We start from the raw sequence: 25,171 nt of genomic DNA on the forward strand, positions 1-25,171 counted from the left end.
ATTCCTCCAGAGTGCGTTGCTGTGGTAACGGACGCACAGCAACAGCGTGATGTAATACTTCAGAACTGAAAGCACGGAGTAGCAGGGACTTTCCAGGGTGGTTTACAGAGGATCTGTGCCAGAGTGAAAAACTTCCTTCTGCATTGCAGCAGCCGTGCCACTCCCAGCAACAACACAGACAGGCTCCCCCCATCGGGCACAGAGTCACAGAGTCACACTGGAACAGCACCAGCCTCAGTGCTTCACTCTGCTCCTCTAAAACACACCTTGTTGGCTTGCCAGTGTGTTTACATGTAGCAGGCATGCAGCACACAGGCCTCCCCACTCCTCGCTGTCACCCTGTGAACTGAACCAGTAACCCTGGATCTGATATATTCATACATTATTTATTAAAATAAGCGTGTCTCTATTAGAGTTGTTAAGATGAGTAAACGCCGAGTGATAAACCACAACAAGCCTCTCTTACCAGAGCGCTGTCCCTCACTGCCTCGACACTGAAATGGCTGCCTGCTTTGCTCAGAGCCAGGACAATTCCACTAGGGGAGCCAAGCTGCACAGCACAGTGATTCCACTAGGGGGAGCCGAGCTGCACAGCCCAGGTGAGGGACACTGAAAGCAGGCAGGGAAAGTCCAGGCAGGAGGTAAACCCAGAGCAGCACAGCCTGCTGTGTAGCAGCATGTCTCCTCTCACTCTGCTCTGGCAGGATGACAGGATCGTGAAGCAGGGCAGCTCTCAGAGCTCTCTCACTCTGCTCTGGCAGGACGACAGCATCATGAAGCAGGGCAGCTCTCAGAGCTCTCTCACTCTGCTCTGGCAGGACGACAGCATCATGAAGCAGGGCAGCTCTCAGAGCTCTCTCACTCTGCTCAGGCAGGACAACAGCATCGTGAAGCAGGGCAGCTCTCTAGAGCTCTGCTCCCTGAAGCTGTGCTTCTCTGCTCTGTGCTACAATGGCAGCAGGATCTGTCATGAGACAATGTATTTGCAGCGCATGTACTGAAACTGAACGGAGCTGCAGAATGCCCTTTTCTATATTGCCTGTTCTTACTCTAGTGGAGCTGTTCCTAAGATACCTCAACACCTGCAACAGACAGGCAGGGGGAGGACAGGGATCCTACAAACACTGCTTAAGGACTTTAGTAAATTGGCACAGAAGCTCTCTGGGAGACTATGGTAACTATAGTTCACAGGCTCCTGCATCCCGCGGGTTTGCTGGCATGTGGGTATGAGACTGGGTTCAGAGGTTACCAGCCTCTTCCTGGTAGGGCATACCTGGGTGTGGAAGGATTGTTCTACAGACCAGAGTTCAGAATAAAAACATTTCTGTGTTCATACGTCATCACTGCCTCTCTGTATTGAGATTAACAAGCAAGATTCACATTACAAATTTAAACTTTACAAGCGAGATTCACATTACACTTTTAAACTTTACAAGCGAGATTCACATTACACTTTTAAACTTTACAAGCGAGATTCACATTACACTTTTGAACTTTACAAGCGAGATTCACATTACACATTTAAACTTTACAAGCGAGATTCACATTACACTTTTAAACTTTACAAACGAGATTCACATTACACTTTTAAACTTTACAAGCGAGATTCACATTACACTTTTAAACTTTACAAGCGAGATTCACATTACACTTTTAAACTTTACAAGCGAGATTCACATTACACTTTAAACTTTACAAGCGAGATTCACATTACACTTTTAAACTTTACAAGCGAGATTCACATTACACTTTAAACTTTACAAGCGAGATTCACATTACACTTTTAAACTTTACAAGCGAGATTCACATTACACTTTAAACTTTACAAGCGAGATTCACATTACACTTTTAAACTTTACAAGCGAGATTCACATTACTTTTAAACTTTACAAACGAGATTCACATTACACTTTTAAACTTTACAAGCGAGATTCACATTACACTTTAAACTTTACAAACGAGATTCACATTACACTTTTGAACTTTACAAGCGAGATTCACATTACACTTGTAAACTTTACAAGCGAGATTCACATTACACTTTTAAACTTTACAAGCGAGATTCACATTACACTTTTAAACTTGATCAAGCGAGATTCAATCTTGATTTGAACTGCTTGAGAAAATAACAAAGAGAGAGACTGGAAGAGAGAAAATAACGAAACCCCATTGAATGATGTGTCTCTGTAGGTTTTCAGTGAATGCTATAATACCACTGCATCACCACACACACAAACACACCTACACCAAGGGAAGGGTTTGCATTACAAAATAGTGTCTTATTATGAAACTATATTACTGGCATCTAACAAGTATTATAATAATTATCAATACAAATAATGAGCCACACCTCTCATCACTGTAAGAATATATTGACCTTCTCATCAAACAAAATACTAACTAGTGTTATTTCATAAACCCCTATATGTTGTATTCCATATGTAATACATAATTTATATTTAAAATAAAAGAAACATCTAGACATAAACTATATCATCTTCTGCGTGATTACTGAGTCTGATTATATTGTTTCTGTCATTATTTGTTTATTTTAGCTTGACTCAGCATTTTAAACTCAGAGGTCGGGAGTCCCCGACACGTCTCTCTCTGCATTATCAATTCCTGGCAATACCGGGGCGTTTGTTTGTTTTTCATCAGCAGTTGGTTTCGCTTTTGAAGGCACAACCTGTGAAACTGTATTCTGCCCGGAGCCTCCTGATGCTGCGCGTCCTATTTGCTGAGAGCCGTCAGGTCAGCCAATCACAATATTTCTGTCAGAAAGAAGCACTTCTATGGAGGATATTTTATGGAGGATATTTTAATTAATAAATAAATGTCGAAATAAATACATATAGACATCTATTCATTTATGTATTATTTCTTAATTTCTTCATTTATGTATGTATTAATTTATTGAATTATTTTTAGTATCCCACACACTTGGTGTTCAGCAGGGTGTGCAGCAGGGTGAGCAGCATGGTGTGGAGCAGGGTGTGGAGCAGCGTGAGCAGCATGGTGTGGAGCATCAGGGTGTTCAGGGAGTGCAGCAGGGTGAGCAGTAGGGTGAGCAGCAGGGTGTGGAGCATCAGGGTGTTCAGGGTGAGCAGCAGGGTGTGGAGCATCAGGGTGTTCAGGGTGAGCAGCAGGGTGTTCAGGGTGTGCAGCAGGGTGTTCAGGGTGAGCAGCAGGGTGTGGAGCATCAGGGTGTTCAGGGTGAGCAGCAGGGTGTTCAGGGTGTGCCGCAGGAACCTTTCATTCACTATGTTAAAACATGCCACAATGCAATTTGGTTCCCTACCTTTATATATAATTTGTTCCCAAAGCTGCCAATCTGAAAAGGGCGATTTTTAAAAATAATTATTGATTGATGATATTATGAAACAATCCAGCCTCATTCTGCCTGTTTTCAAACTACTTTTTCTGATTCAGTGTCTGTTGATGTAAATTAAGTATTGCCATTAACAATAATTGTGTTTATCAGAACATACTCTTAGAATGACAATGACACATTTTAATAACCCTCAGAACTTACGCTTTCCACTGCTAGTATTGCAAGTTATTTTCCAATTAACCCTCCAGCTAATATCACTCAAATTCTTAATCACACATGTACAGATTCTTCCAGATGTAGCTCATGTTGTGATCTTAAAGGTTTATGAATCCCCTTAAAGCACAGTTTGTTTAGCCTTCCCCACACTGGTGACATCCACCCTCTCTGTTGTCATTAAAAACCTCTCTGCCAGTATCTACAAAGACTGTGGACCGTACATTTAAATCCTGAGTAATTAATTCTTCAACTGCTGTTAAAATTTGTGATGTATTGAGCTCATTACCACTCTCTGTGTCCTCATCAGCAGATGAGCTGGTTAATACCTACAACATCACCTTGACTGGTATCTAGATACTGTAGATACTGTAGATCCTTCCCCTAATAGTTCTACCCTTGACATTGGCTCCTCTCACAGCTTGAATAATGTCTTACATTTCTTTAAAAATAAAATACTAGACATCAGAAATGAGATTCCACAGACGCCTTCTATTAAGGAGGACTCACGGAGGATGACCCAGAAGCATACCTGGTTGCTTTCAAGTGGCTGGCTGTACAGCGTCATGGCCACGGGAGTTCTGGGCGAGCCAGCTGGGACCCTGCCTGATCGGGGAGGCTCAGGCAGCATACCAGGCGATGCTGAAGCCGCCAATTATGACCTGGTAAAGCTGGCAATCCTCCGTCACCTCAATATCACACCGGGTACGGTGCAGGGAGTACCACAGGTCTAGGGATACACACCCCAGGGTGGTCACGCAGAGGTTAGGTACACTGGCTGACCCCCCCACCAAGAAGACCAGTCTACAGATGGGGGAGGCGATAGTGGTGGAGCAGTTTTGCCATGTGGTCGGCGCCGACACTCAAACGTGGATACGGCGCCACAACCCTGACACCCTGGAACAAGCCGTGACACTAGCCGAGGACTTTGAAGACTCCCTGGTCTCCGCCCGGACCGACATCCTCATGGCAACCAGAGCCACCCACCACCACCTCTCTCTCTCTCTCCCAACACCACCAGCACCCACACCAGCACCAGGATCAAAACCTCCCAGACGCTGACCCCGATGGGCCCCTTTGCCACCTCTTCATGGAGACCAAAGTTGGCCCCCAGCTGGGGTAGAGGTGCTGCCCCTGCTCTGTTGCCATACCAGCAACGGGACAGATATTTAACCAATGTGCCCTCTGTCCCCCCTACTTGTTTCAGGTGCATCCAACCGGAGCACCAGGCCAGGTCATGCCCCGCTGCAATGGAGTGTGACATGGCGGTGTGTAATTGGGCACAAGAAATAGGTGAGTGAGGGGAAAATGGTCAGGAGGGGCCTTGGATTGTTGATGTGATTTTAGGGAATGTGAAAACCCACGCATTAGTGGACACAGGGTGTGCGCAGACCTTAATTCGAACATCTCTCTTGGGCGGTGTGTCGTGGCGGCCACCAGGTCAAGTGGCTATCTCCTGTATCCATGGAGACACAGCGACATACCCCACTGTGACAGAGATCGAATGGTGCTAGGTGGAAGTTGGTCATTTAGGAAAGGGGCGCAGCTACGGTATCCAAACTCAATGACCCAGACGGTAAACGGTGTGGCATCTGAGGATTGGAGGAGCGGATGCGCTCGTTAACCTAGGGGTCATGAGCGAGGATATAAATAGGGGTCATAGCTCATGTGATCTGTTGCTTGGTAAATGGTTAGTGCTGAAAACCTACAAGGAGTCTGTGCTGTTTCGTGACCCGTGAGTTTTGTCTTGTGTTTGTTAGTGTTTTGTTAACTGTCGTCTGTTTTTTAATAGACTACCAGTTGCACGATCCGGAGCTGTAGCGAAAGCCAGCATAAACCCGGACATCACTTTCACCCCTGCATTTCACAGAGAACTGTATTACACCACTTGCACGTATTCACTATGACCAAGAACTGTGTTTGTGTTTTGTGTTTAGTGTTGGTGTGTAAAACTGGACTTTTTGGTTACGGGTCAAACCCGGGGAATTACAAATACGAGTGATACACGCTGCTGTATCACTCCAACATTATTATTTACAGGTGTTTGCCACAAGGCTCTGGACATTGTTAATTAAATCAATAAACACGCTTGCATCTGGAAATCATTGTCTGTCTGTTTTATATCCACTCTGCACTGCACTCACCTGTATTCACTCACCACTTTGCCACACCCACACTAAAAGTATATTTATTGGTAGATCTGATAAAACGTCACCTGGTAGTAGCGGTGGCAGAACGGCTATCACACCCGGTTATTCTGGGCCGAGACTGGCCAAAATGTAGAGATATAATAAAATTAATGGCAGTCTCAGCCACACACATAAACATAAACAAAGCTGAAATGTTTTTGCCTGTTTTCCGTCCTTGAAAAACAAAGAGAGAAGGACTGAAAAATGGGAAGGAGCATCACTGAGACAAGGCTGGGGTCTGGTGGGAGAGCGCTCAGATGGGAACAAACGTCAGTCAAATGGGGTTGGAACGCAGTGTGACCGAGAGGGTGAGGTTACTGGGCCATCCAGGGCAGATGCTACACCCACCCCTCTCAATATACCAGACATGTGGTACTCAAGCGCGGACATAGTCTGGGGCCAACATAATGACCCGTCACTAGTGCATGCTTGGGGGCAGGTCCGGTCTATTGAAGGATGTTGACGACGCTGGGGCGCTAGTATATCCACATTTCAGTATCAAGGGGCAATTACTGTATAGGGTAAACCTCGCCACGGGCGCAGGACAGCCTGTAACACAATTATTGGTTCCCCCGTCTTGTCGGACCGAGGTCATGAGGCTGGCGCATGATATCCCTTTTGTGGGGCACCTCGGAGCTGACAAGACAATGGGTAGGTTCTATTGGCTAGGTCTTCATACTGATGTGTCGAAATATGTAGCCACATGCCCAGACTGCCAGCGAGTGCGCCGGGTCGAGTGCGCACCGCCCCTTTGGTCCCACTGCCGATTATTTCCACCCCCTTTGAACGCATTTTTCAATGGACCTAGTCGGCCCTTTGCTACCTTCTGACTCCGGGTATACGCATATATTAGTGGTGGTGGATTATGCAACACGATACCCGGAGGCAGTTCCATTGAGGTCCACTAGTGCCGCTGCAATAGCCACCGAGTTAGTACAGATTATGGCTAGAGTAGGGATCCCCAAAGAGATGCTGACTGATCATGGAACCAACTTTCTGTTTAACACGCTACAGCAAGTGTATATAATTATAAATACATCCCATCAGAACATCTGTTTATCAACCACAGACGGACGGTTTGGTGGAACATTTTAATCAGACCCTGAAGGTGATGCTGAGAAGATTTGTGAATCAGGAGCAGAAACATTGGGCATCACTTCTCCCCTACCTCCTTTTTGCAGTGAGAGAGGTGCCTCAGAGTTTCGACAGGGTTCTCCCCCTTCAAGCTCTTGTATGGCTGACAGCCTCGCGGCATTCTCAATCTGTTGAGAGAGGGGTGGGAAGAGCACAAAGGCTCGTCCAAAAATGCAGTGCAGCATGTGCTCCTAGTAAGAGATCGCCTGGATTTGGTCGGTCGTTTGGCCCAGGACAACCTCAAATCGGTTCAGCACCGGCAACAGCAGCATTACAATAAAAATGCACTAATTCGAACCTTTCAACCAGGAGACAAGGTAATGCTGCTGCTTCCCGCCTCAGAATCGAAATGATGTTCTAAATGGCAGGGGCCATATGAAGTGATTCAGGCTATAGGAAAGGTGAATTATGAAATTAGACAGCCTGATTGCCGTAATGAAAGGGACATTTATCACATCGATTTATTAAAGCCCTGGCAGGCAAGGAAGGCCTTATTTATAGCCCTAGGCGAAATAGAGGATGAGTTAGGCCCCTGTCTAGAGACCCCTAGCACTAAAATCATTTCGATGGGTGAACAGTTACTTCCAGTTCAGCGATGTTTTTTCTGACGTGCCTGGCAGGACAAACTTGGCTGAATATGACATTGTCTCTCCCTCAGGTGTCACAGTACGAGAGAGACCTTACCGGATCCCAGAAAGTCGATGAAGTGGCGTTCGACAAGAGGTGCGGGTGATGCTTGAACTTGGGGTGATTGAGCCTTCCAGGAGCGAGTGGTGTAGTCCAATTGTGATAGAGGCCAAAAAGAACGGCACCAACTGCTTCTGCCTTGATTTCCGGAAAGTAAACGCTATTGCCAAGTTTGATGCGTAGCCCATGCCTCGGGTCGACGAGCTTCTAGATAGACTGGGAAAGGCGAAGTTTATCTCTACTCTGGACTTGACAAAGGGATACTGGCAGATCCCCTTAACCCACAGTTCTAGAGAGAAAACCGCATTTCCAACCCCTGAAGGGTTGATTCATTTCAAAACCATGCCGTTTGGGCTACATGGTGCGCCCGCTGCCTTTCAGAGACTGATGGACCAGGTTTTATGCCCACATCATGAATATGCAGCAGCGTATATTGATGATGTGGTGATTTACAGCTCCACCTGGCGAGAGCATTTGGCTAGGGTCACAGCCATCGTGCAGTCTCTAAGGCTAGCCCGGCTGACAGCTAACTTGAGAAAATGTGTGTTTGCAAGATTTGATCTGGTCACAGACCACGCCCCACTCAAGTGGTTAAGCACAATGAAGGACAGCAATGCCCGGATAACTCGGTGCTATCTGGCATTGCAGCCCTTCATGTACCACATGGTACACCGTGCAGGGAAAGATCACCAAAATGCGGATTATTTTTCCCGGGAGGGGGGAGTAATGGGAAAGGTAGATTCAGCGGAGTGTTCCTTCGGCTCCACTCTGAGCGGTGGGATATGTGACAGAAAGACAATGATTCTTGGAGGTAAATATCCCTCCTGACCTGTGAGGGCGCTAAGTAACAGGAACAGAGTACCCTGGACTACGTGGCCTGACACTTCATTCCGAGTGTTAAAAGAAAGTCAGTCATCTGGAAAGACGGAGCTTTGATGCATTAACTCATCGACCCGGAAGGGAAATGATGTGGCAGCCGCGGATTGGAGGAGTGGCTGCAATCGTTTACCAAGGGGTCATGAGTGACGGGACAAACAGGGGTCGAAGCAACATAATCTGTACCTTCAGTTATGGTTAAGGAATGACCCGGAAGGACCAGTATTGTGAAAAAGCATTGTGAGTGTTCTGTTTGTTTTGTCTTGTCTGAAAATACTGTTTGTTATTGTTTAGACGGCTCACACGATCCGGAGCACTCACTGTGGACTTGTGTTTTTGTCTGTGTCTGTGTTTGTGTCTGGGTCTTTGTTTGTCTCTGTGTTTGTATTTGTGTCTGTGTGTTTGTATTTGTGTCTGTGTTTGTGTGTGCGTGTTTGTGTCTGTGTTACGTGTGGATGAATAAGAACGGGACTGTTTATCATTTGGGATCCAGCCGTGGATTTAAACAGAGCAACACACGCCGCTGCACTGCCTGTTAACATTGTTAATTATGTACTGCTGTTGCACCATCAGGCAATCAGATTACAAACCATTAAACACCATTTCACCTGGATTATAATCGTCTGTTTATTGATCACCTGCACCTGCACACTGTTAACCACTTTGCCACAATGGTATATTTGAGAAGTTTCAGTCTGGTTTTTGTGCTACACATAGCATAGAGACAGACCTTGTCAGAGCTGTGAATGATCTGCTGGTAAGTTCTGACTCAAGCTTTCCATCAGTTTTAATTCTTCTAGATCTAAGTGCTGCCTTTGATACTGTAGACCATTCCATCCGACTGAATCATCCTGAAAGCACAGTGGGACTGTCCGGCCTTGTCCTATCCTGATTCAAATCTTATCTTTCTGATAGGTTTCAGCTCGTCTCTGTTGGGGTGGTAAAACCGGCATTATCAGAAGTTGTCTGTGGTGTTCCACAGGGCTCCATTCCAGGTCCCTTGTTGTTTTCATTATATATGCTACCGTTAAGTGACATTATCCACAGACACGGAGTGAACTTCCATTGCTATGCTGATGATACCAGCTAGATTTGTCCCTAAAGCCAGGACTTTCTTCTGCCTGGGTGTTATTAGCTACTTGCCTTACAGACATCAAGCACTGGATGTCACAGAATTTTCTAATGTTGAATTCAGATAAAACAGAGGTTATGCTAGTGGGATCACAGAATCAACTAAAAGGAAATGTGGGATTACATGAGCTTGACCCTTGCAGTCTCTCATCAAAACTTAAACTAGAAATGAAGAATTTGGGGGTCATCTTTGATCCTGGTCTCTCATTTGAGACTCATATCAGGGAAGTTACTAAAGTATCTTTTTTATCATTTCAGAAATATAGCAAAACTTAGAACAATTATTTCTGTATCTGATGCCAAAAGACTAATGCATGCCTTTGTTTCATCTAGAATCAATTCAGTAGTTCGGGACAAACACCAATCACAAAATGTTTTAGTACAAATATTTATTGTAGAGAATGCGGAGTATGCGATTTAACAGAAAAGTATGCTGTATATACACATTCATTTGGCATCAAACCTAACTTGGTTTGAGGGTTCGCTGCCTGGCCAACTGGACGAGGCTGAGACCCCCAAAAAGGACAAGCCGGTCTCAATGCCACAATTAGAATTGAATATAGCACGCTTGAAGGTTTAGCCAACCTTTAACAAATGATCATCAGCACGCAGGAGAGGAAAACAAAACCCATTTTTGGGAAATAAACCTCTGGGAATCCATGGCTGATTCGATTGCCCTTCCTCCAGGCAGGCTACTAACACTTAAGAGCACATTTCTGTAAAAGCATTTTTAGGCTCCATAATATTTGTTATGTAAACTTGGTAAGCACTGGAGGATCAACGACCTAACCGTTTGATAAGAGTGTCTGGAACTCAGTGGAAAAAAGCTGCTACGATTCTGAAGGAAGGACCGGAAAACTGCTCAGCTGCGAATCCGGACCTGGAAATAAATCAGGTGAAAGAAGAACAAATGTTGGGTGACGATTGTTCAGTTTTCATTAATAAACAGCTGGCCTGAGGGTGATGCGCCCTGAGAAAGATGGAGATGGGACATGGGAGTTTAATTTATAAACAAAATTGAAAAGCTTTCTCTAATCTTCCTGGTCCGTTTTACTTCTTTTGAGCAGGAAGGAAAGGGTATCAGATGAGGGGATTGCTAGGTCAGAGATTAAGGGGTGAATCTGGGGGTTGAATTTGAGAGCGATGTAGACTCCCAGCACCTATGGGAACCCAAGAAGGCTAAGAGAAAGAGCTGTAAGGTTTTATCTAAAACAGGTAGGAGTAGCTGGAGCAGGTGAGAGGCACCAAGAGAGTACGTTGATGGCAATAGGTAGGCAAGCAGGAGGAGAAAGAGATTCTGATAGTTGAAGCCCTTTCAGGATTAGCGAAATTTGTGAGTTGCAGAGTGTAGAGCTAGGACACTGAAATTGAGTTGAGTTTGTAGAAAAACTTGATGCCGGAAATTCAAATCTTACAGCTCTGTTCTTAAGGGACATAAAATAGGATGACGCTACGGGGCACTGAAAATGATGGAAAGGAATGTTGAATGCAAAGTGAAATTTTAAAGCAATTCCAGGATGACCAGTACATTTGCAGTGAGCGGGGAGTGATGCTGAGAAGAGTTGTTTCTTGAGCCTGCAAAAATCAGGGAATGCAGCAGGTGGCTCACATGAATGTCAGGTCTGAAAAATGAGGAATCTGAGTTTGCAGGAGGTCGTCTTCGGAAGCCAATGCTCTGAATCTCTGCGTTTGGAAACAAGAAAGAGAATCGATTATATTCAGGTGGCCGAGAATGTGTTGAGCTCTGAAAATGAACTGATGAGTAACAGATAAACAGGTAATCCTTCTGAATATTCTCATTATATGGTGGGAGAATGAACGATCTTGTTAAAGATTTAGACTGTAGGTGAATTATGTGAGTGGAGAAGAATGGATTTTGAGCCCAGGAAGACCCCCAAAAGGAGTGCGGCTACAGCAAATGGACACATTTTGCGCAATGACGAGGAGTGATCGGTTATAGGAATAATGCTGAATTCGTTAGGCCATGGAGCAGAAAACCAATTTTCCCTTGTAGTATCCTCCAAAGCCAAGCGAGGGAGCTGCATCTTTGAACGGTTGAATGTCTTTGTGCAGCAGGAGACAGCTGTCGTAAAAGAAAGTACTGCCATTCCTTTCTTTTAGTAGGAGCTCCCACAGGCGGAGTTCCTTGCGAAAAAAAAAAAAAAAGGAACCAAACCATGAGTATGACATCATTGAGGGAATCGACAGAAAGGATCAAATAGAGAGAAGGTAGGAGATAAAAGCTCTGCCTCGAGGATTTATCCTCATTGCGTACAAATTGCAAAGCATATGACATGGTTTATTTAAATTTCCAGAAAGCTTTTGACAAAGTCCCACATAAAAGATTAATTTCTCAAACTGAACGCAGTAGGGATTCGAGGAAATGCATGCACGTGGATTAGGGAGTAGTTAACATGTAGAAAACAGAAGGCCTCCAGAGTATGCAGTATTGCGGCCCTGACTGATATTCAAAGAAAATGGGAACGGTTTTGAAAGTGTTTGAATAAACTGCCAATAAGCTGAAAGAAGAAAAGCATCTCACAGCGAAGAGACCACTATGGGGTCGTGCTGGACACCCATGGCGGCCAGGGAGGTCACTGCAGGGGCCTGCTGAATGCCTGCAGTGAGGGGAGGGTAACCTAAAAGGTTACATTTGGAAGACCGCGGAGGTAAGGAATAGAAGGGGGCTGTGGGGCCCTGCTGAAGCTCGCAGCTGGTAGAAAACCGTTTGACAGAGAAGGGAGCACTATGGGGGCCTGCTGGACGCCCACAGTGGCCAGCGAGGTCACTGCAGGGGCCTGCTGGACGCCTGCAGTGAGGAGAGGTAACCTGAAAGGTTATAGTTGGAGGTGAAGGGAGCACTATGGGGGCCTGCTGGACGCCCATAGTGGCCGGAAAGGTCACTGCAGGGGCCTTCTGGACGCCTGCAGTGAGGGGAGGTAACCAGAAAGGTTATAGTTAGAGGTGAAGGGAGCACTGCTGGACGCCCATAGTGGCCAGCGAGGTCACTGCAGGGGCCTGCAGTGATGGGGGGTGGGGAACGCGGGAGCAGCCGCTCCCAACTGTAATTACTGATTAGAGGAGACATCAAAATGGAGCAAGGTAACCAGTGGTGTACTACAGGGATCAGTATTAGGTCCTCTGCTATTCCTAATCTACAAAATGATTTAGATTATGGCATAGTAAGCAGACTTGTTAAATTTGCACACAACACAAAAATAGGTGGAGTGGCAAACACTGTTGCAGCAGCAAAGGTCATTCAAAATGATCTAGACAGCATTCAGAACTGGGCAGACACATGGCAAATGACATTTAATAGAGAAGTGTAAAGTACTGCACACAGGCAAGAAATGTGCATTATAAATATCATATGGAAGATACTGAAATTGAAGGAATCTTTGAAAAAGACCTAGGAGTTTATGTTGACTCAGATATGTCTTCATCTAGACAATGTGGGGAAGCTGTAAAAAGGCCAACAAGATGCTCGGATATATTGTGAAAAGTTTTGAATTTAAAATCAAGGGAAGTAATGTTAAAAATGTACAATGCATTAGTAAGACCTCACCTAGAATATTGTGTTCAGTTCTGGACACTTCATTAAAAAAAAAAAAAAAGATATTGCTGCTCCAGAAAAAGTGCAAAGAACAGCGACCAGAATTGTCCCGGATTTAAAAGACATGTCGTATGCAGACAGGCCAAAAGAAAAGAAGCTATTCAGACTTGAACAAAGACTACACGGTGATCTGATTCAAGCATTCAAAATCCTAAAAGGTATTGATAAAGTCAACCCAGGAGACTTTTTGAACCAGGACCAGGGGTCACAAATGGAAATTAGACAAAGGGGCATTCAGAACAGAAAATAGGAGGCACTTTTTACACAGAGAATTGTGAGGGTCTGGAACCAACTTAGTAATGTTGAAGCCGACACCCTGGGATCCTTCAAGAAGCTTCTTGATGATACTCCGAGATCAATAAGCTACTAACAACCAAATGAGCAAGATGGGCTGAATGGCATCCTCTTGTTTGCAAATCCTCCCATGCTCCCATGTAGTTTAAATGGCCTAGGAGGGACAGAAGATTGCGTTTAATAGGAGGGGGACTGGACAGAAAAGTGGAAATATAAAAAATACAATCCCCTGAGGACAGGCTCAATGGGCATGATTTTAAATGTGTTTGATATATTGGCTTTTGCCAGTCATGCGTTTTTCCCAGCAATTTTGATTAAGAATATGGCGTGGTCGATTTGCATATTGCAGGGAGCAATCTTCATGAGGGACTGTTGATGCTAGGTGTGATGGAGTTACGGTGAGCGGAAATGAAGGAAGTTACAGGCAGAATAGCACAGGTTCCTTCAATGAAGTTATTACAAATCTGGCAAAACAATCTCTGGATACAAATGCTCAAAACTGCCGATGAGCAGAAAGAAAAGCATTTCACTGAGAAAGAATCACTATGAGGGCCTGCTGGACGCCCATAGTGGCCAAGGAGGTCAATGCAGGGGCCTGCTGGACGCCTGCAGTGAGGGAAGGGAACCAGAAAAGTAATAGTTTGAGGTGAAGGGAGCACTATGGGGGCCTGCTGGACGCCCATAGTGGCCAAAGAGGTCATTGCAGGGGCCTGCTGGACGCCTGCAGTGAGGGAAGGGAACCAGAAAAGTTATAGTTGGAGGTGAAGGGAGCACTATGGGGGCCTACTGGACGCCAATAGTGGCCAAAGATCACTGCAGGGGCCTGCTGGACGCCTGCAGTGAGGGAATGGAACCAGAAAGGTTATAGTTGGAGGTGAAGGGAGCACTATGGGGGCCTGCTGGACGCCCATAGTGGCCAAAGAGGTCACTGCAGGGGCCTGCTGGACGCCTGCAGTGAGGGGAGGTAACCTGAAAGGTTATAGTTGGAGCCAGCATGCTCAGGAACTGCTGAATGAGCCTTTGATTGACAGGTGCTGTGGTCCCGCCTTCGGAGTTTTCCGGATGTAGACGCGCTTCGTGGAGATGCAGTCTGTGCGTGGGGAGGTGTTTCAAGTCCGCTTATAATAAGCGGAAATTGGGCTTGTTTCTTGAGAGTCACAGGTTGGAATTTGTAGAAACACCTGTTTTGTCATGAGACTTGGCAACACTGGGTAAAGCAACGATCTGTGATGACGTCATAGCGCCTGCGACGGGAAGGATGAAATAAAGTAAACAAATTCTCCTTACGTGCTGTAGATTTGAATGGGATGTTGTTGCTACGAAGATAAAGCTGGAGCCGGGAGATCGTCCAGTCTCTGATTTCAGGAGTTGCGGAGGAACGAGTGGCCAGGCGGGAGCCACAGCAGACAGGAGAAGCTGACATCTGGGCAGAGAAGTTTGGAGTGGTAATACCGCCGACCGAAGTTGTGGTGGAGTTGGCCCGGGAAGGGCTGGTTGAACTGGTTGCGTGGATCTCGGCTCCGGGGAAACAGCAAACAGATCATCATCCGTCGAAACGGAATAATCCAGAATGCAGACCATGATGCGTGCGTGTACGATGAAATCAAAACGCAACTGAGAGATAAGTGAAGAGGGTATTTATAGTGCTAACAATTTAAATTAGCTAATGTGTAAATTGAATGATTCAATTTGGTGATGCGGAGATTGGTGTCTGACCCTCCTCCCGAACTTTAATTATAAATTTCATTTATTGTAATGAACTTTTTTCTGGTGTCCCAGAACGTGTGGTATCCCGCTTGCAGCTTGTTCAGAATAATGCGACTAAAACCGGGAAAAGAAAACATATTAACCCTGTTCTGGCTTCTTTACACTGGCTCCCTGTGCTGTATAGAATTGATTTGAAGATTTTGCTGTTAACTTCCAAGGTCCTGAATGGATTAGCACCTCGTTATTTGCAGGAGTTACTGACCCCGTATCTTCCAAACCGCGCTTTGAGATCACAGGATGCGGAGCTGCTGGTTATTCCTAGAGTCAACAAAAGCAACACGGGAGGAGGGAGGGCTTTTTCTTGTAGAGCTCCTGAATTATGGAATGCTCTGCCTTCATTTGTCAGGGAAGCTGGGACTGTTACAGTTTTCAAGTCAAGACTACAAACACACTTTTATAAAATGGCTTTCTTATCTCAGTGGGTTTTAATGTAACTTTAAAATTGCTGCTTTTGTATTATTATGTGTATCCTGTTATTTAAATCTGTTATTTTAATGGTGTGACTGTGGTAGTTGCATGTGTGACATGCTATACAAATGTATTGTGGTTTGTTGTTTTTTTCTGCTATGTGCTGTACAGTGCTTTGCAATACTTGTGTATAAAAAGTGCTATATAAATGCAATAAATAATAAATACTTGGCATAGGAATGTTGACAATGAGAACTCCGAAGCTCAAACCCCAGCTCTGTCTCCGCACTGTATTAAAAGCTGAGCTGGTTTAGCTCCCTGTGGTGCTGATCAGTGCTGCAGCATTGCCAGTGACAGTAACTGAGCAGATCTGTGAATGTGGTGCTGATCAGAGCTGCAGCATTGCCACAGTGACAGTAACTGAGCAGATCTGTGAATGTGGTGCTGATCAGGGCTGCAGCATTGCCACAGTGACAGTAACTGAGCAGATCTGTGAATGTGGTGCTGATCAGGGCTGCAGCATTGCCAGTGACAGTAACTGAGCAGATCTGTGAATGTGGTGCTGATCAGGGCTGCAGCATTGCCAGTGACAGTAACTGAGCAGATCTGTGAATGTGGTGCTGATCAGAGCTGCAGCATTGCCACAGTGACAGTAACTGAGCAGATCTGTGAATGTGGTGCTGATCAGGGCTGCAGCATTGCCACAGTGACAGTAACTGAGCAGATCTGTGAATGTGGTGCTGATCAGGGCTGCAGCATTGCCACAGTGACAGTAACTGAGCAGATCTGTGAATGTGGTGCTGATCAGGGCTGCAGCATTGCCACAGTGACAGTAACTGAGCAGATCTGTGAATGTGATGCTGATCAGGGCTGCAGCATTGCCACAGTGACAGTAACTGAGCAGATCTGTGAATGTGGTGCTGATCAGGGCTGCAGCATTGCCACAGTGACAGTAACTGAGCAGATCTGTGAATGTGGTGCTGATCGGGGCTGCAGCATTGCCACAGTGACAGTAACTGAGCAGATCTGTGAATGTGGTGCTGATCAGGGCTGCAGCATTGCCACAGTGACAGTAACTGAGCAGATCTGTGAATGTGATGCTGATCAGGGCTGCAGCATTGCCACAGTGACAGTAACTGAGCAGATCTGTGAATGTGGTGCTGATCAGGGCTGCAGCATTGCCAGTGACAGTGACTGAGCAGATCTGTGAATGTGGTGCTGATCAGTGCTGCAGCATTGCCACAGTGACAGTAACTGAGCAGATCTGTGAATGTGGTGCTGATCAGGGCTGCAGCATTGCCAGCGACAGTGACTGAGCAGATCTGTGAATGTGGTGCTGATCGGGGCTGCAGCATTGCCAGTGACAGTAACTGAGCAGATCTGTGATTGTGGTGCTGATCAGTGCTGCAGCATTGCCACAGTGACAGTGACTGAGCAGATCTGTGAATGTGGTGCTGATCGGGGCTGCAGCATTGCCAGTGACAGTAACTGAGCAGATCTGTGAATGTGGTGCTGATCAGGGCTGCAGCATTGCCAGTGACAGTGACTGAGCAGATCTGTGAATGTGGTGCTGATCGGGGCTGCAGCATTGCCAGTGACAGTAACTGAGCAGATCTGTGAATGTGGTGCTGATCAGGGCTGCAGCATTGCCAGTGACAGTAACTGAGCAGATCTGTGAATGTGATGCTGCTCATGCAGCTTCTCATGCAGCCACTCACAGAAACATGTTTCCTATCGGAGCCGTGCACGGGACAGGCTGCAGCACGGGCAGGACATAATTTAAAATAAAAGAAACACCAAAAGACAACTGCAGTCTCAATAGTTTTATTCCAATAATTTAAGTGCCTCAGATTACAATTTTTCAATGCATTTTAACAGAGGGCTAGCAGGCTCTGTGGATAGAGAGAGACCCTCAGTCCTGACCCGGGACCCCAACCCCCCACCTCCCTCTCATTCAGTCCTGGGCCTCTCTCAAGCACAGACACAGCTGGATTGTGTTCTGGCTCCACTGGGGGTGGACTAGCTGGGATCATCACACACACGGAGCAGCTGGATTTAACCCCAGGCCCCCTGCAGGTGAAAGGCAGGAATGAGAGGCTGGTGAAGCAGCCGCTGTCTGTCTGTCTGTCTGCCCCACCTGGTCCCCCTGGGATGTCTTATCATGAGGAGGCTGCTTCCCCATTGGAACGGCACTGCACTCAATAAGAGACCAAAACCTTATGACTAAAAAAAGAACCAAAACCTTATTACTAAAAAAAGAAAAGACTTGAAAATTAAACTTATCCCCTCACAAAAAAATCTATGTGTATAATAATATGCACAACTCAAGCATTTCAATGAAAGCGATTTACAGAAATCAGTACATTCAACCACACGCGTGTACGACAATCAGGAGATGCAAACCCTAACCCCTCCCTCTCCTCTCCTCTCACCCCTCCCTCTCATCTCCTCTCACCCCTCCCTCTCATCTCCACTCTAACCCCTCCCTCTCCTCTCACCCCTCCTCTCCTCCCTCCTCTCTCTACACCTGCTTACCCCTAACACTACCTAGCAGTGATGAGCAGCTCTCACTGCAATGCAGTGAAGCAGGTTTGCTGCATCAGTGATGTGGAACACGAAGCTGATGGCTGATGAACATCACAATGTATTGATCACATGAAGGTGCCTCGCCTGTCCCTTTCTGTGTCATTTAAAGGGGTATTGTATCATCTTATCTTTTACTATCTCTCTAACCCTGGGGACTGGTACACTGGGGTACACTAACCCTGGGGACTGGGACACTGGGGAACACTAACCCTGGGGACTGGGACACTGGGGTACACTAACCCTGGGGACTGGGACACTGGGGAACACTAACCCTGGGGACTGGGACACTGGGGTACACTAACCCTGGGGACTGGGACACTGGGGTACACTAACCCTGGGGACTGGGACACTGGGGAACACTAACCCTGGGGACTGGGACACTGGGGAACACTAACCCTGGGGACTGGGACACGGGAACAGCGAGACACTCTTAACAAACTATCTAAGGTATTATCAAAAGCACATTCTGATTGAGAAAAACATCAACATAGTAAATAAACAAAGCCGGACCAGTAGACAAGGGAACTGCAACATTTCAAACTGAAGTGAAGACACCGACTCACTCCGACTCAGTGTCTGCCTTAAACAGGACACATGCAGCAATGCTAAAAGAGAAGACAGTCAACTCTCATCAATACAAACAAGGGACCAGCAAAACAAATGTGTCTCATCAGTAACTCTGATTATCAGGGGTCTAAAGCCAAATGCATCCTGTGAGTTTGTGTTGAAGTTACAGTACTGTTTGTTTCAATGAGAATTGACTGTACTTTGACAAACATTCAACTAGAACACTTTACTAATGTCTAGATAATGAATTAATAAATTTCACTAGTGAGTGTTAGTGTTTCTACAATAGCCCTGCATGGATACGACAGCTCCTTGTTAAACGGGTCGTCTTGCTGTATCCCATTATAATGTCATGTTGTAGAAATGCATGCTCTTGTTCCTCTCATTGTATCATTTGTGTTGTTTGCTGATTCACACAGTTGATTTTGAGGCAGGTTCCTTGTCTACTGGTTTGTACAGTTGCAATGTGTGGAATCAAATCAAACTATAAAGCAGTATTGCGTATGAAGGATTGTAAAAGATGAAATCTCTGCAGACTCGCTGATTCTCTCTGCAGTGGAGTCACTCTCCTGGAATGAGACAGAAAAGGGGCGTTAACAAAGAGGACCAGTGAGGTCATCAGTGAGGTCATCACAGTCACAATGTAGCTCAGGAACAAAACCACACAACACCACAGATATAACCCTAAACTGTCCTCAATATTCCCCTTCAATCTCTGCATGTTTACGAGTGATTGTGAATAAGACTGCAGAGCCTCTCAGTGTTCAGGACTGACTCTTACCTCAGACATTAGGGGCGGTGTCAGAGGAAGTGTCGGAGCCTTCCTTACCTGAAATAAACAACAACATGACCAGTGAGACACAGCATGGAGCAGAGACACAGCACTGGAGACACACAGAGGAACACTGTGGAGCAGAGACACAGCACTGGAGACACAAAGACGGACGCTGTGGAACAGAGACACAGCACTGGAGACACACAGAGGGACGCTGTGGAGCAGAGACACAGCACTGGAGACACACAGAGGGACGCTGTGGAGCAGAGACACAGCACTGGAGACACACAGACACTGCAGACACACAGTCTAACTTCACAAGACACACTGTTTGTAGGATCTGAATGGCAGAATTAGAGGAATAAGCAGCCACTATCCCAGGAGTCTCCTATTGACAATTCAATCAAACACATAAGATGCTGTTTAAAATGCACAATGTGGAAAAGCACTCAATCCAGTACTTACTTGGAGCTTTGCTGTAGTCTGCCTTCTGGGTACCTGAGTGAAAAGGAAACACAGGATTAGTCACTGAGCTGATTCTCACTGGCTTCATAGTTGTGTTTTCACACTGCATCAATCCAAGCTACCCCGTTCACACTGCATCAATCCAAGCTACCCCGCTCACACTGCATCAATCCACCCCGTTCACACTGCATCAATCCGAGCTACCCCGCTCACACTGCATCAATCCACCCCGTTCACACTGCATCAATCCAAGCTACTCCGTTCACACTGCATCAATCCGAGCTACCCCGTTCACACTGCATCAATCCGAGCTACCCCGTTCACACTGCATCAATCCGAACTACCCCGTTCACACTGCATCAATCCGAGCTACCCCGTTCACACTGCATCAATCCGAGCTACCCCGTTCACACTGCATCAATCCAAGCTACCCCATTCACACTGCATCAATCCGAGCTACCCCGTTCACACTGCATCAATCTACCCCGTTCACACTGCATCAATCCGAGTTATCCCGTTCACACTGCATCAATCTACCCCGTTCACACTGCATCAATCCGAGCTACCCCGTTCACACTGCATCAATCCAAGCTACCCCGTTCACACTGCATCAATCCGAGCTACCCCGTTCACACTGCATCAATCCGAGCTACCCCGTTCACACTGCATCAATCTACCCTGTTCACACTGCATCAATCCAAGCTACCCCGCTCACACTGCGTCAATCCCATTCACCCGAGACAATTTGAACCACTTCAACTCCAGATGTAAAAATGAAACCCCTTCACAGGTACCAGATTTTGAAAATAATAATAATAATAATAATATTTTCAAACCTGTAATTGCTATGTTAACATATGATGAATAAAACACAAATAAATAACCTAAACTGTGTTTTTCATTAACCCTTTATGTCCCTGTGTACTACATGCCCCTGTTCAATAGAGATAAAAAAACATTTTTTATTTATTTTTTGTTTGAACAATGAAAACAGAAATGCTGATAATAACAATAATAATCAGTAAACAGTAATTATCAAATAAAAATTAAACAACAAAACGTGTGCCAGTATTGACTTGCTCTGTGCCATTTATTGAAATGTTCAATACAACAGAACCCAGGGCTGCCTTCGCAACCACTGCATTTTTCTTGTCTTTTCTTGTTTTCATTTCCGTAGCAGATCCTGCATCTTTTTTACAGTCTCTGCTTCTCTTGTATTCGTGGAATATCACAAATGCATGTACACAGCTACTTTGCGCAGGCATTGTGATGGATCTGGCTGCATTGTGATGGATCTGGCTGCCGCAGACTTCTGCTTTATTGCCTGTACCCAGTGCTGTGTTTTGATAGTATTTCATCACAGCACTGCCATTTCAAACCAAACAGCTTCCCGTTTGCAGCTGGCTTACTTGTAAAGTAGCTGCATGCTCTTCTGTTTGTACAGTCACAAAGGTAAGTGATTAGCTTTTCAGTAACAAAAGCCAAAAAGCACTCCAATGGAGATCGCAAACTCTCAAGTTCCACGGCGGGGTGCACATCTGTGTAAACAGGTGCAGAATCAAATGATCGTAGGGATTAGTAATAAACACTCAGTCCCCTGCTGCTCTTGGCTCCACATCCTCTTCATCATCATTGCTGATCAGTAATAAACACTCAGTCCCCTGCTGCTCTCGGCTCCACATCCTCTTCATCATCATTGCTGATCAGTAATAAACACTCAGTCCCCTGCTGCTCTCGGCTCCACATCCTCTTCATCATCATCGCTGATCAGTAATAAACACTCAGTCCCCTGCTGCTCTCGGCTCCACATCCTCTTCATCATCATTGCTGATCAGTAATAAACACTCAGTCCCCTGCTGCTCTTGGCTCCACATACTCTTCATCATCATTGCTGATCAGTAATAAACACTCAGTCCCCTGCTGCTCTTGGCTCCACATCCTCTTCATCATCATCGCTGAGTGATAAGTCAGCATCACTGTCGCTGGTATCAAAATCCTCCGAACCAACTTCACTCCCGTTGTCGTTCTCCAAGTACGTTGCCATGTTTAGCTTTCGCTAAAAACTATATAAACTACAACTAAACAAGTAAAACAAATAATAATACAAAAAATAATAATTTAAAAAACTGTATATATACTTGTAAAAGTTGAATGGCTTCCTGCAATATATCTCAGTCTTCTACACGCCCACAGCTAGATTGGAATTGTGGTTTGTCACACTTGAACAAAAATTATTGTATTACTTGTATTGTAACACTTGAAATGTATTTGCTTGCGATTGTAAGTCGCCCTGGATAAGGGCGTCTGCTAATAAATAAATAATAATAATAATTGGAATCGCTACATGACACGCAATTGGATACAAAAGTCACCTGACCCTCCCCTGACTTTCATTGCACATTCCACAGTGCTAGCACTGCCTTAAGAGAATGAAACCTGAAACGCTAGACTGAGAAACCGATCCTAGAATAGAATGGGAAACGTCACGTACGCACGTACGGCATGGTACTGTAAGTGGGTTTTCATTTGAAGTACGTGCGTATGTCATGGTGTTGAAGTGGTTATCCCCATTCCGAGACGGCTCAGCTCTCTTTCTTGTCGTGAAGCAGTGAAATTGTGAAATCGTCCCGGGTTTGCTATTTGATATTTACATTGTTTTTTGCAGTACAAACCAGTCTCAGTGTGATGAGCAAGCCTACAGCAGAGTCACGTATGAGGTTGTGAGCAACATTCAAAATCTAATACACAATGTAATGCATGATGTGTTTAATAACGCAGGTTGTGTGTAGATCACATGTTTAAATGGTAACAGCTCATCTACTTGTTCTAATCAGTTTTTTTTAAACATTTGATACATTTTGATTTGATGACAATATATAAAAAAATAATAAGTTGTTGTGATTTGCAATAAACACAATGTTTCATTTTTAAATAGTTTTTGTGTTATTATACACTGTTATTTTACAGCTTCAGAGCTGCTGTGTCTCACTCTGGAAACAAAGGGCTGGATTCACCCCGAGAAGGAAATCTTGTGATTCATGAAGGGCTTTGTTTTTTAATTGTATCATCGATAGTCTGTGATGCGCTGTTAGGATCTGGTGAATAAACTTGAGCTCTGGGGGGAGAACGATAAAATTCTGTTATATAACAAAAATACGTCTTTTTCATGGGTAAGAAAATAAACAGGAGTTAATGTTACATGACATACAGAAGAGCTGTGAGACTCGTGTGTAAATGTAGATAACACCCGTGTCTGTAAATGTCTACACACCCCTGAAGAAGAGACTGGAAATTTAAACAAACAGGTGTCTTAATTTGGGGGATCTGTGATTTGGGGGAATGTCTCACGCAAGGGGTGGTTGACGTGACATCATCGGACATGCACTGCAGTTCAGGGGCGATGTGCGCGCATACAGGGCCAGAGCCACCATAGCTCTGTGCAAAAAGTGTAAAAAGAATCTTCTCATCTGATCCACTCTGAGCCAGTTCAGGTCTGAGTTGTAAACGCACAAGTGTGTGTCTGCTGAAAGCACTGCAGTTCACTGCCGCCCTCCCTCCCTCCTCTCTCTTCCCTCACTCCTCCCCCTCTCACTCACCTCCTTGTCTCTTCTTCCTGATCACCACTCCAATGATCACTGCAGCCAGTATAGCCAGTACACCCCCTATGACTCCAGCAATGATCCCAATAGGGGGGCCGCCTGCAAACACAGAGCAGGGTTTGTGGGAGTTCATTTACTGCAGTCAGTCAGCCAGGGCAAATCAACACAGGAACAACTTCACTGAATTGAATTACAACAGCTACTTGATTTAGCTCAGTAACAGTACAACTAGATTCAGCCTCCCTCCCATCCACACACAGTCCAACACCCTCTCCACTCACTCCATCTCTCATTCCTCCTCACTCCCTCTGTTACACCACTATTTCTGTAGTCCACCTGGCAGGAGTAGCTGTGTCTCCCCTGCTCCTCAGGGCTCACTGTCAGGATCCCTCCCTCCCTATCCCCCCTCTCTCTAACGCATCATCACCCTCATTACCATCGCTACTCCTCATGTTGGGATCCCAGATGTAGTTCTGTCTCTCAGTGAAGCTGGCGTGGTCCACCTGGCAGGAGTAGCTGTGTCCCTTCTGCTCCTCAGAGCTCACTGTCAGGATCCCTCCCTCCCTCTCCCCCCTCTCTCTCTAACTCATCATCACCCTCATTACCATCGCTACTCCTCATGTTGGGATCCCAGATGAAGTTCTGTTTCTCAGTGAAGCTGGCGTGGTCCACCTGGCAGGAGTAGCTGTGTCCCTTCTGCTCCTCAGAGCTCACGGTCAGGATCTTTCTCAGCTGGTAGGTCCCGTCCTGGTTGGGAAGCACCTCCCCACTCTGCACCCCCTCGTCCAGCTGATCCCGTCCGTCTCTGACCCAGGTCACCTCCACAGCGCGGGGGAAGAACCCTGTCACATGACACAGGACCTCCGTGTCTGCAGATCCACGAGCTTTCCTCTGGTGCAGAGTCACTGCAGGAGGAACTGCAGGGAGAGAGTGTCTATATCAGGGAGAGCAGAGTCACTGCAGACAGAGAGCGTCTATATCAGGGAGAGAGCGTCTATATCAGGGAGACAGTGTCTATATCAGGGAGACAGTGTCTATATCAGGGAGAGTGTGTCTATATCAGGGAGACAGTGTCTATATCAGGGAGAGTGTGTCTATATCAGGCACAGCAGTCACAGCACACACTGCTCCTCTGAAGGTCCTGTGCAGTACCTTGCTTGCACTGCAATACTATCAGACAGCACTAGTGGCTCTCCCCTCTGTCCTGCTGTCCTGTGCAGTATCAGGGTTCTCACCAGGAATTTGGTGTGGTGGTGGGAGGAGCGGGGGTGGGGGTGGGGCGGGGACGAGGAAAGAAACAGAGAGCCTTGCAGCCCCCTGCAGGCGAGGCAGGACAAGTCATGCACATGCTTACACTTTGTGGAAGTAGTTGCCAGCAGAATATTCTATATCTGTGGTTGTCAGTAGGTAGATGCAGAGTCTGCATCGTAGGATGATGTACTCCCTAGCACCGCATGGACACCATTCCACGGAGGAGAAACTAGATTTTTGCCATAGTGTTATTGTTTCTGTGTGACTGAGAAACCTGTTTTTACC

The 25,171-nt window shown here is 45.9% G+C and overlaps 1 protein-coding gene and 1 long non-coding RNA gene across 2 annotated transcripts in view; both read right to left on the bottom strand.

Annotated features, from left to right (window-relative positions):
- The window catches only part of LOC131709134 (uncharacterized), a 53,047-nt gene extending 34,967 nt beyond the window's left edge, over positions 1-18,080 (bottom strand). The window contains exon 1 of the long non-coding RNA XR_009311386.1: positions 17,886-18,080. This is a non-coding gene — a long non-coding RNA (uncharacterized LOC131709134). The remainder of the gene's footprint in view (positions 1-17,885) is intronic.
- Positions 18,081-18,308: 228 nt separating this feature from the next.
- LOC131709129 (H-2 class I histocompatibility antigen, Q9 alpha chain-like) overlaps positions 18,309-25,171 on the bottom strand; it is a 51,629-nt gene continuing 44,766 nt past the window's right edge. Inside the window, exons 4-8 of the mRNA XM_059011076.1 lie at positions 24,241-24,552; positions 23,633-23,734; positions 20,037-20,069; positions 19,578-19,625; positions 18,309-19,365 (exon numbers count right to left, since the gene is read on the bottom strand). Coding sequence (XP_058867059.1) covers positions 19,579-19,625; positions 20,037-20,069; positions 23,633-23,734; positions 24,241-24,552 — 494 coding nt within the window. The 3' untranslated portion in view covers positions 18,309-19,365; position 19,578. The remainder of the gene's footprint in view (positions 19,366-19,577; positions 19,626-20,036; positions 20,070-23,632; positions 23,735-24,240; positions 24,553-25,171) is intronic.

This window comes from Acipenser ruthenus, chromosome 41 (assembly GCF_902713425.1).
Source record: "Acipenser ruthenus chromosome 41, fAciRut3.2 maternal haplotype, whole genome shotgun sequence".
In the NCBI taxonomy this organism is placed as follows: Eukaryota; Metazoa; Chordata; class Actinopteri; order Acipenseriformes; family Acipenseridae; genus Acipenser; species Acipenser ruthenus.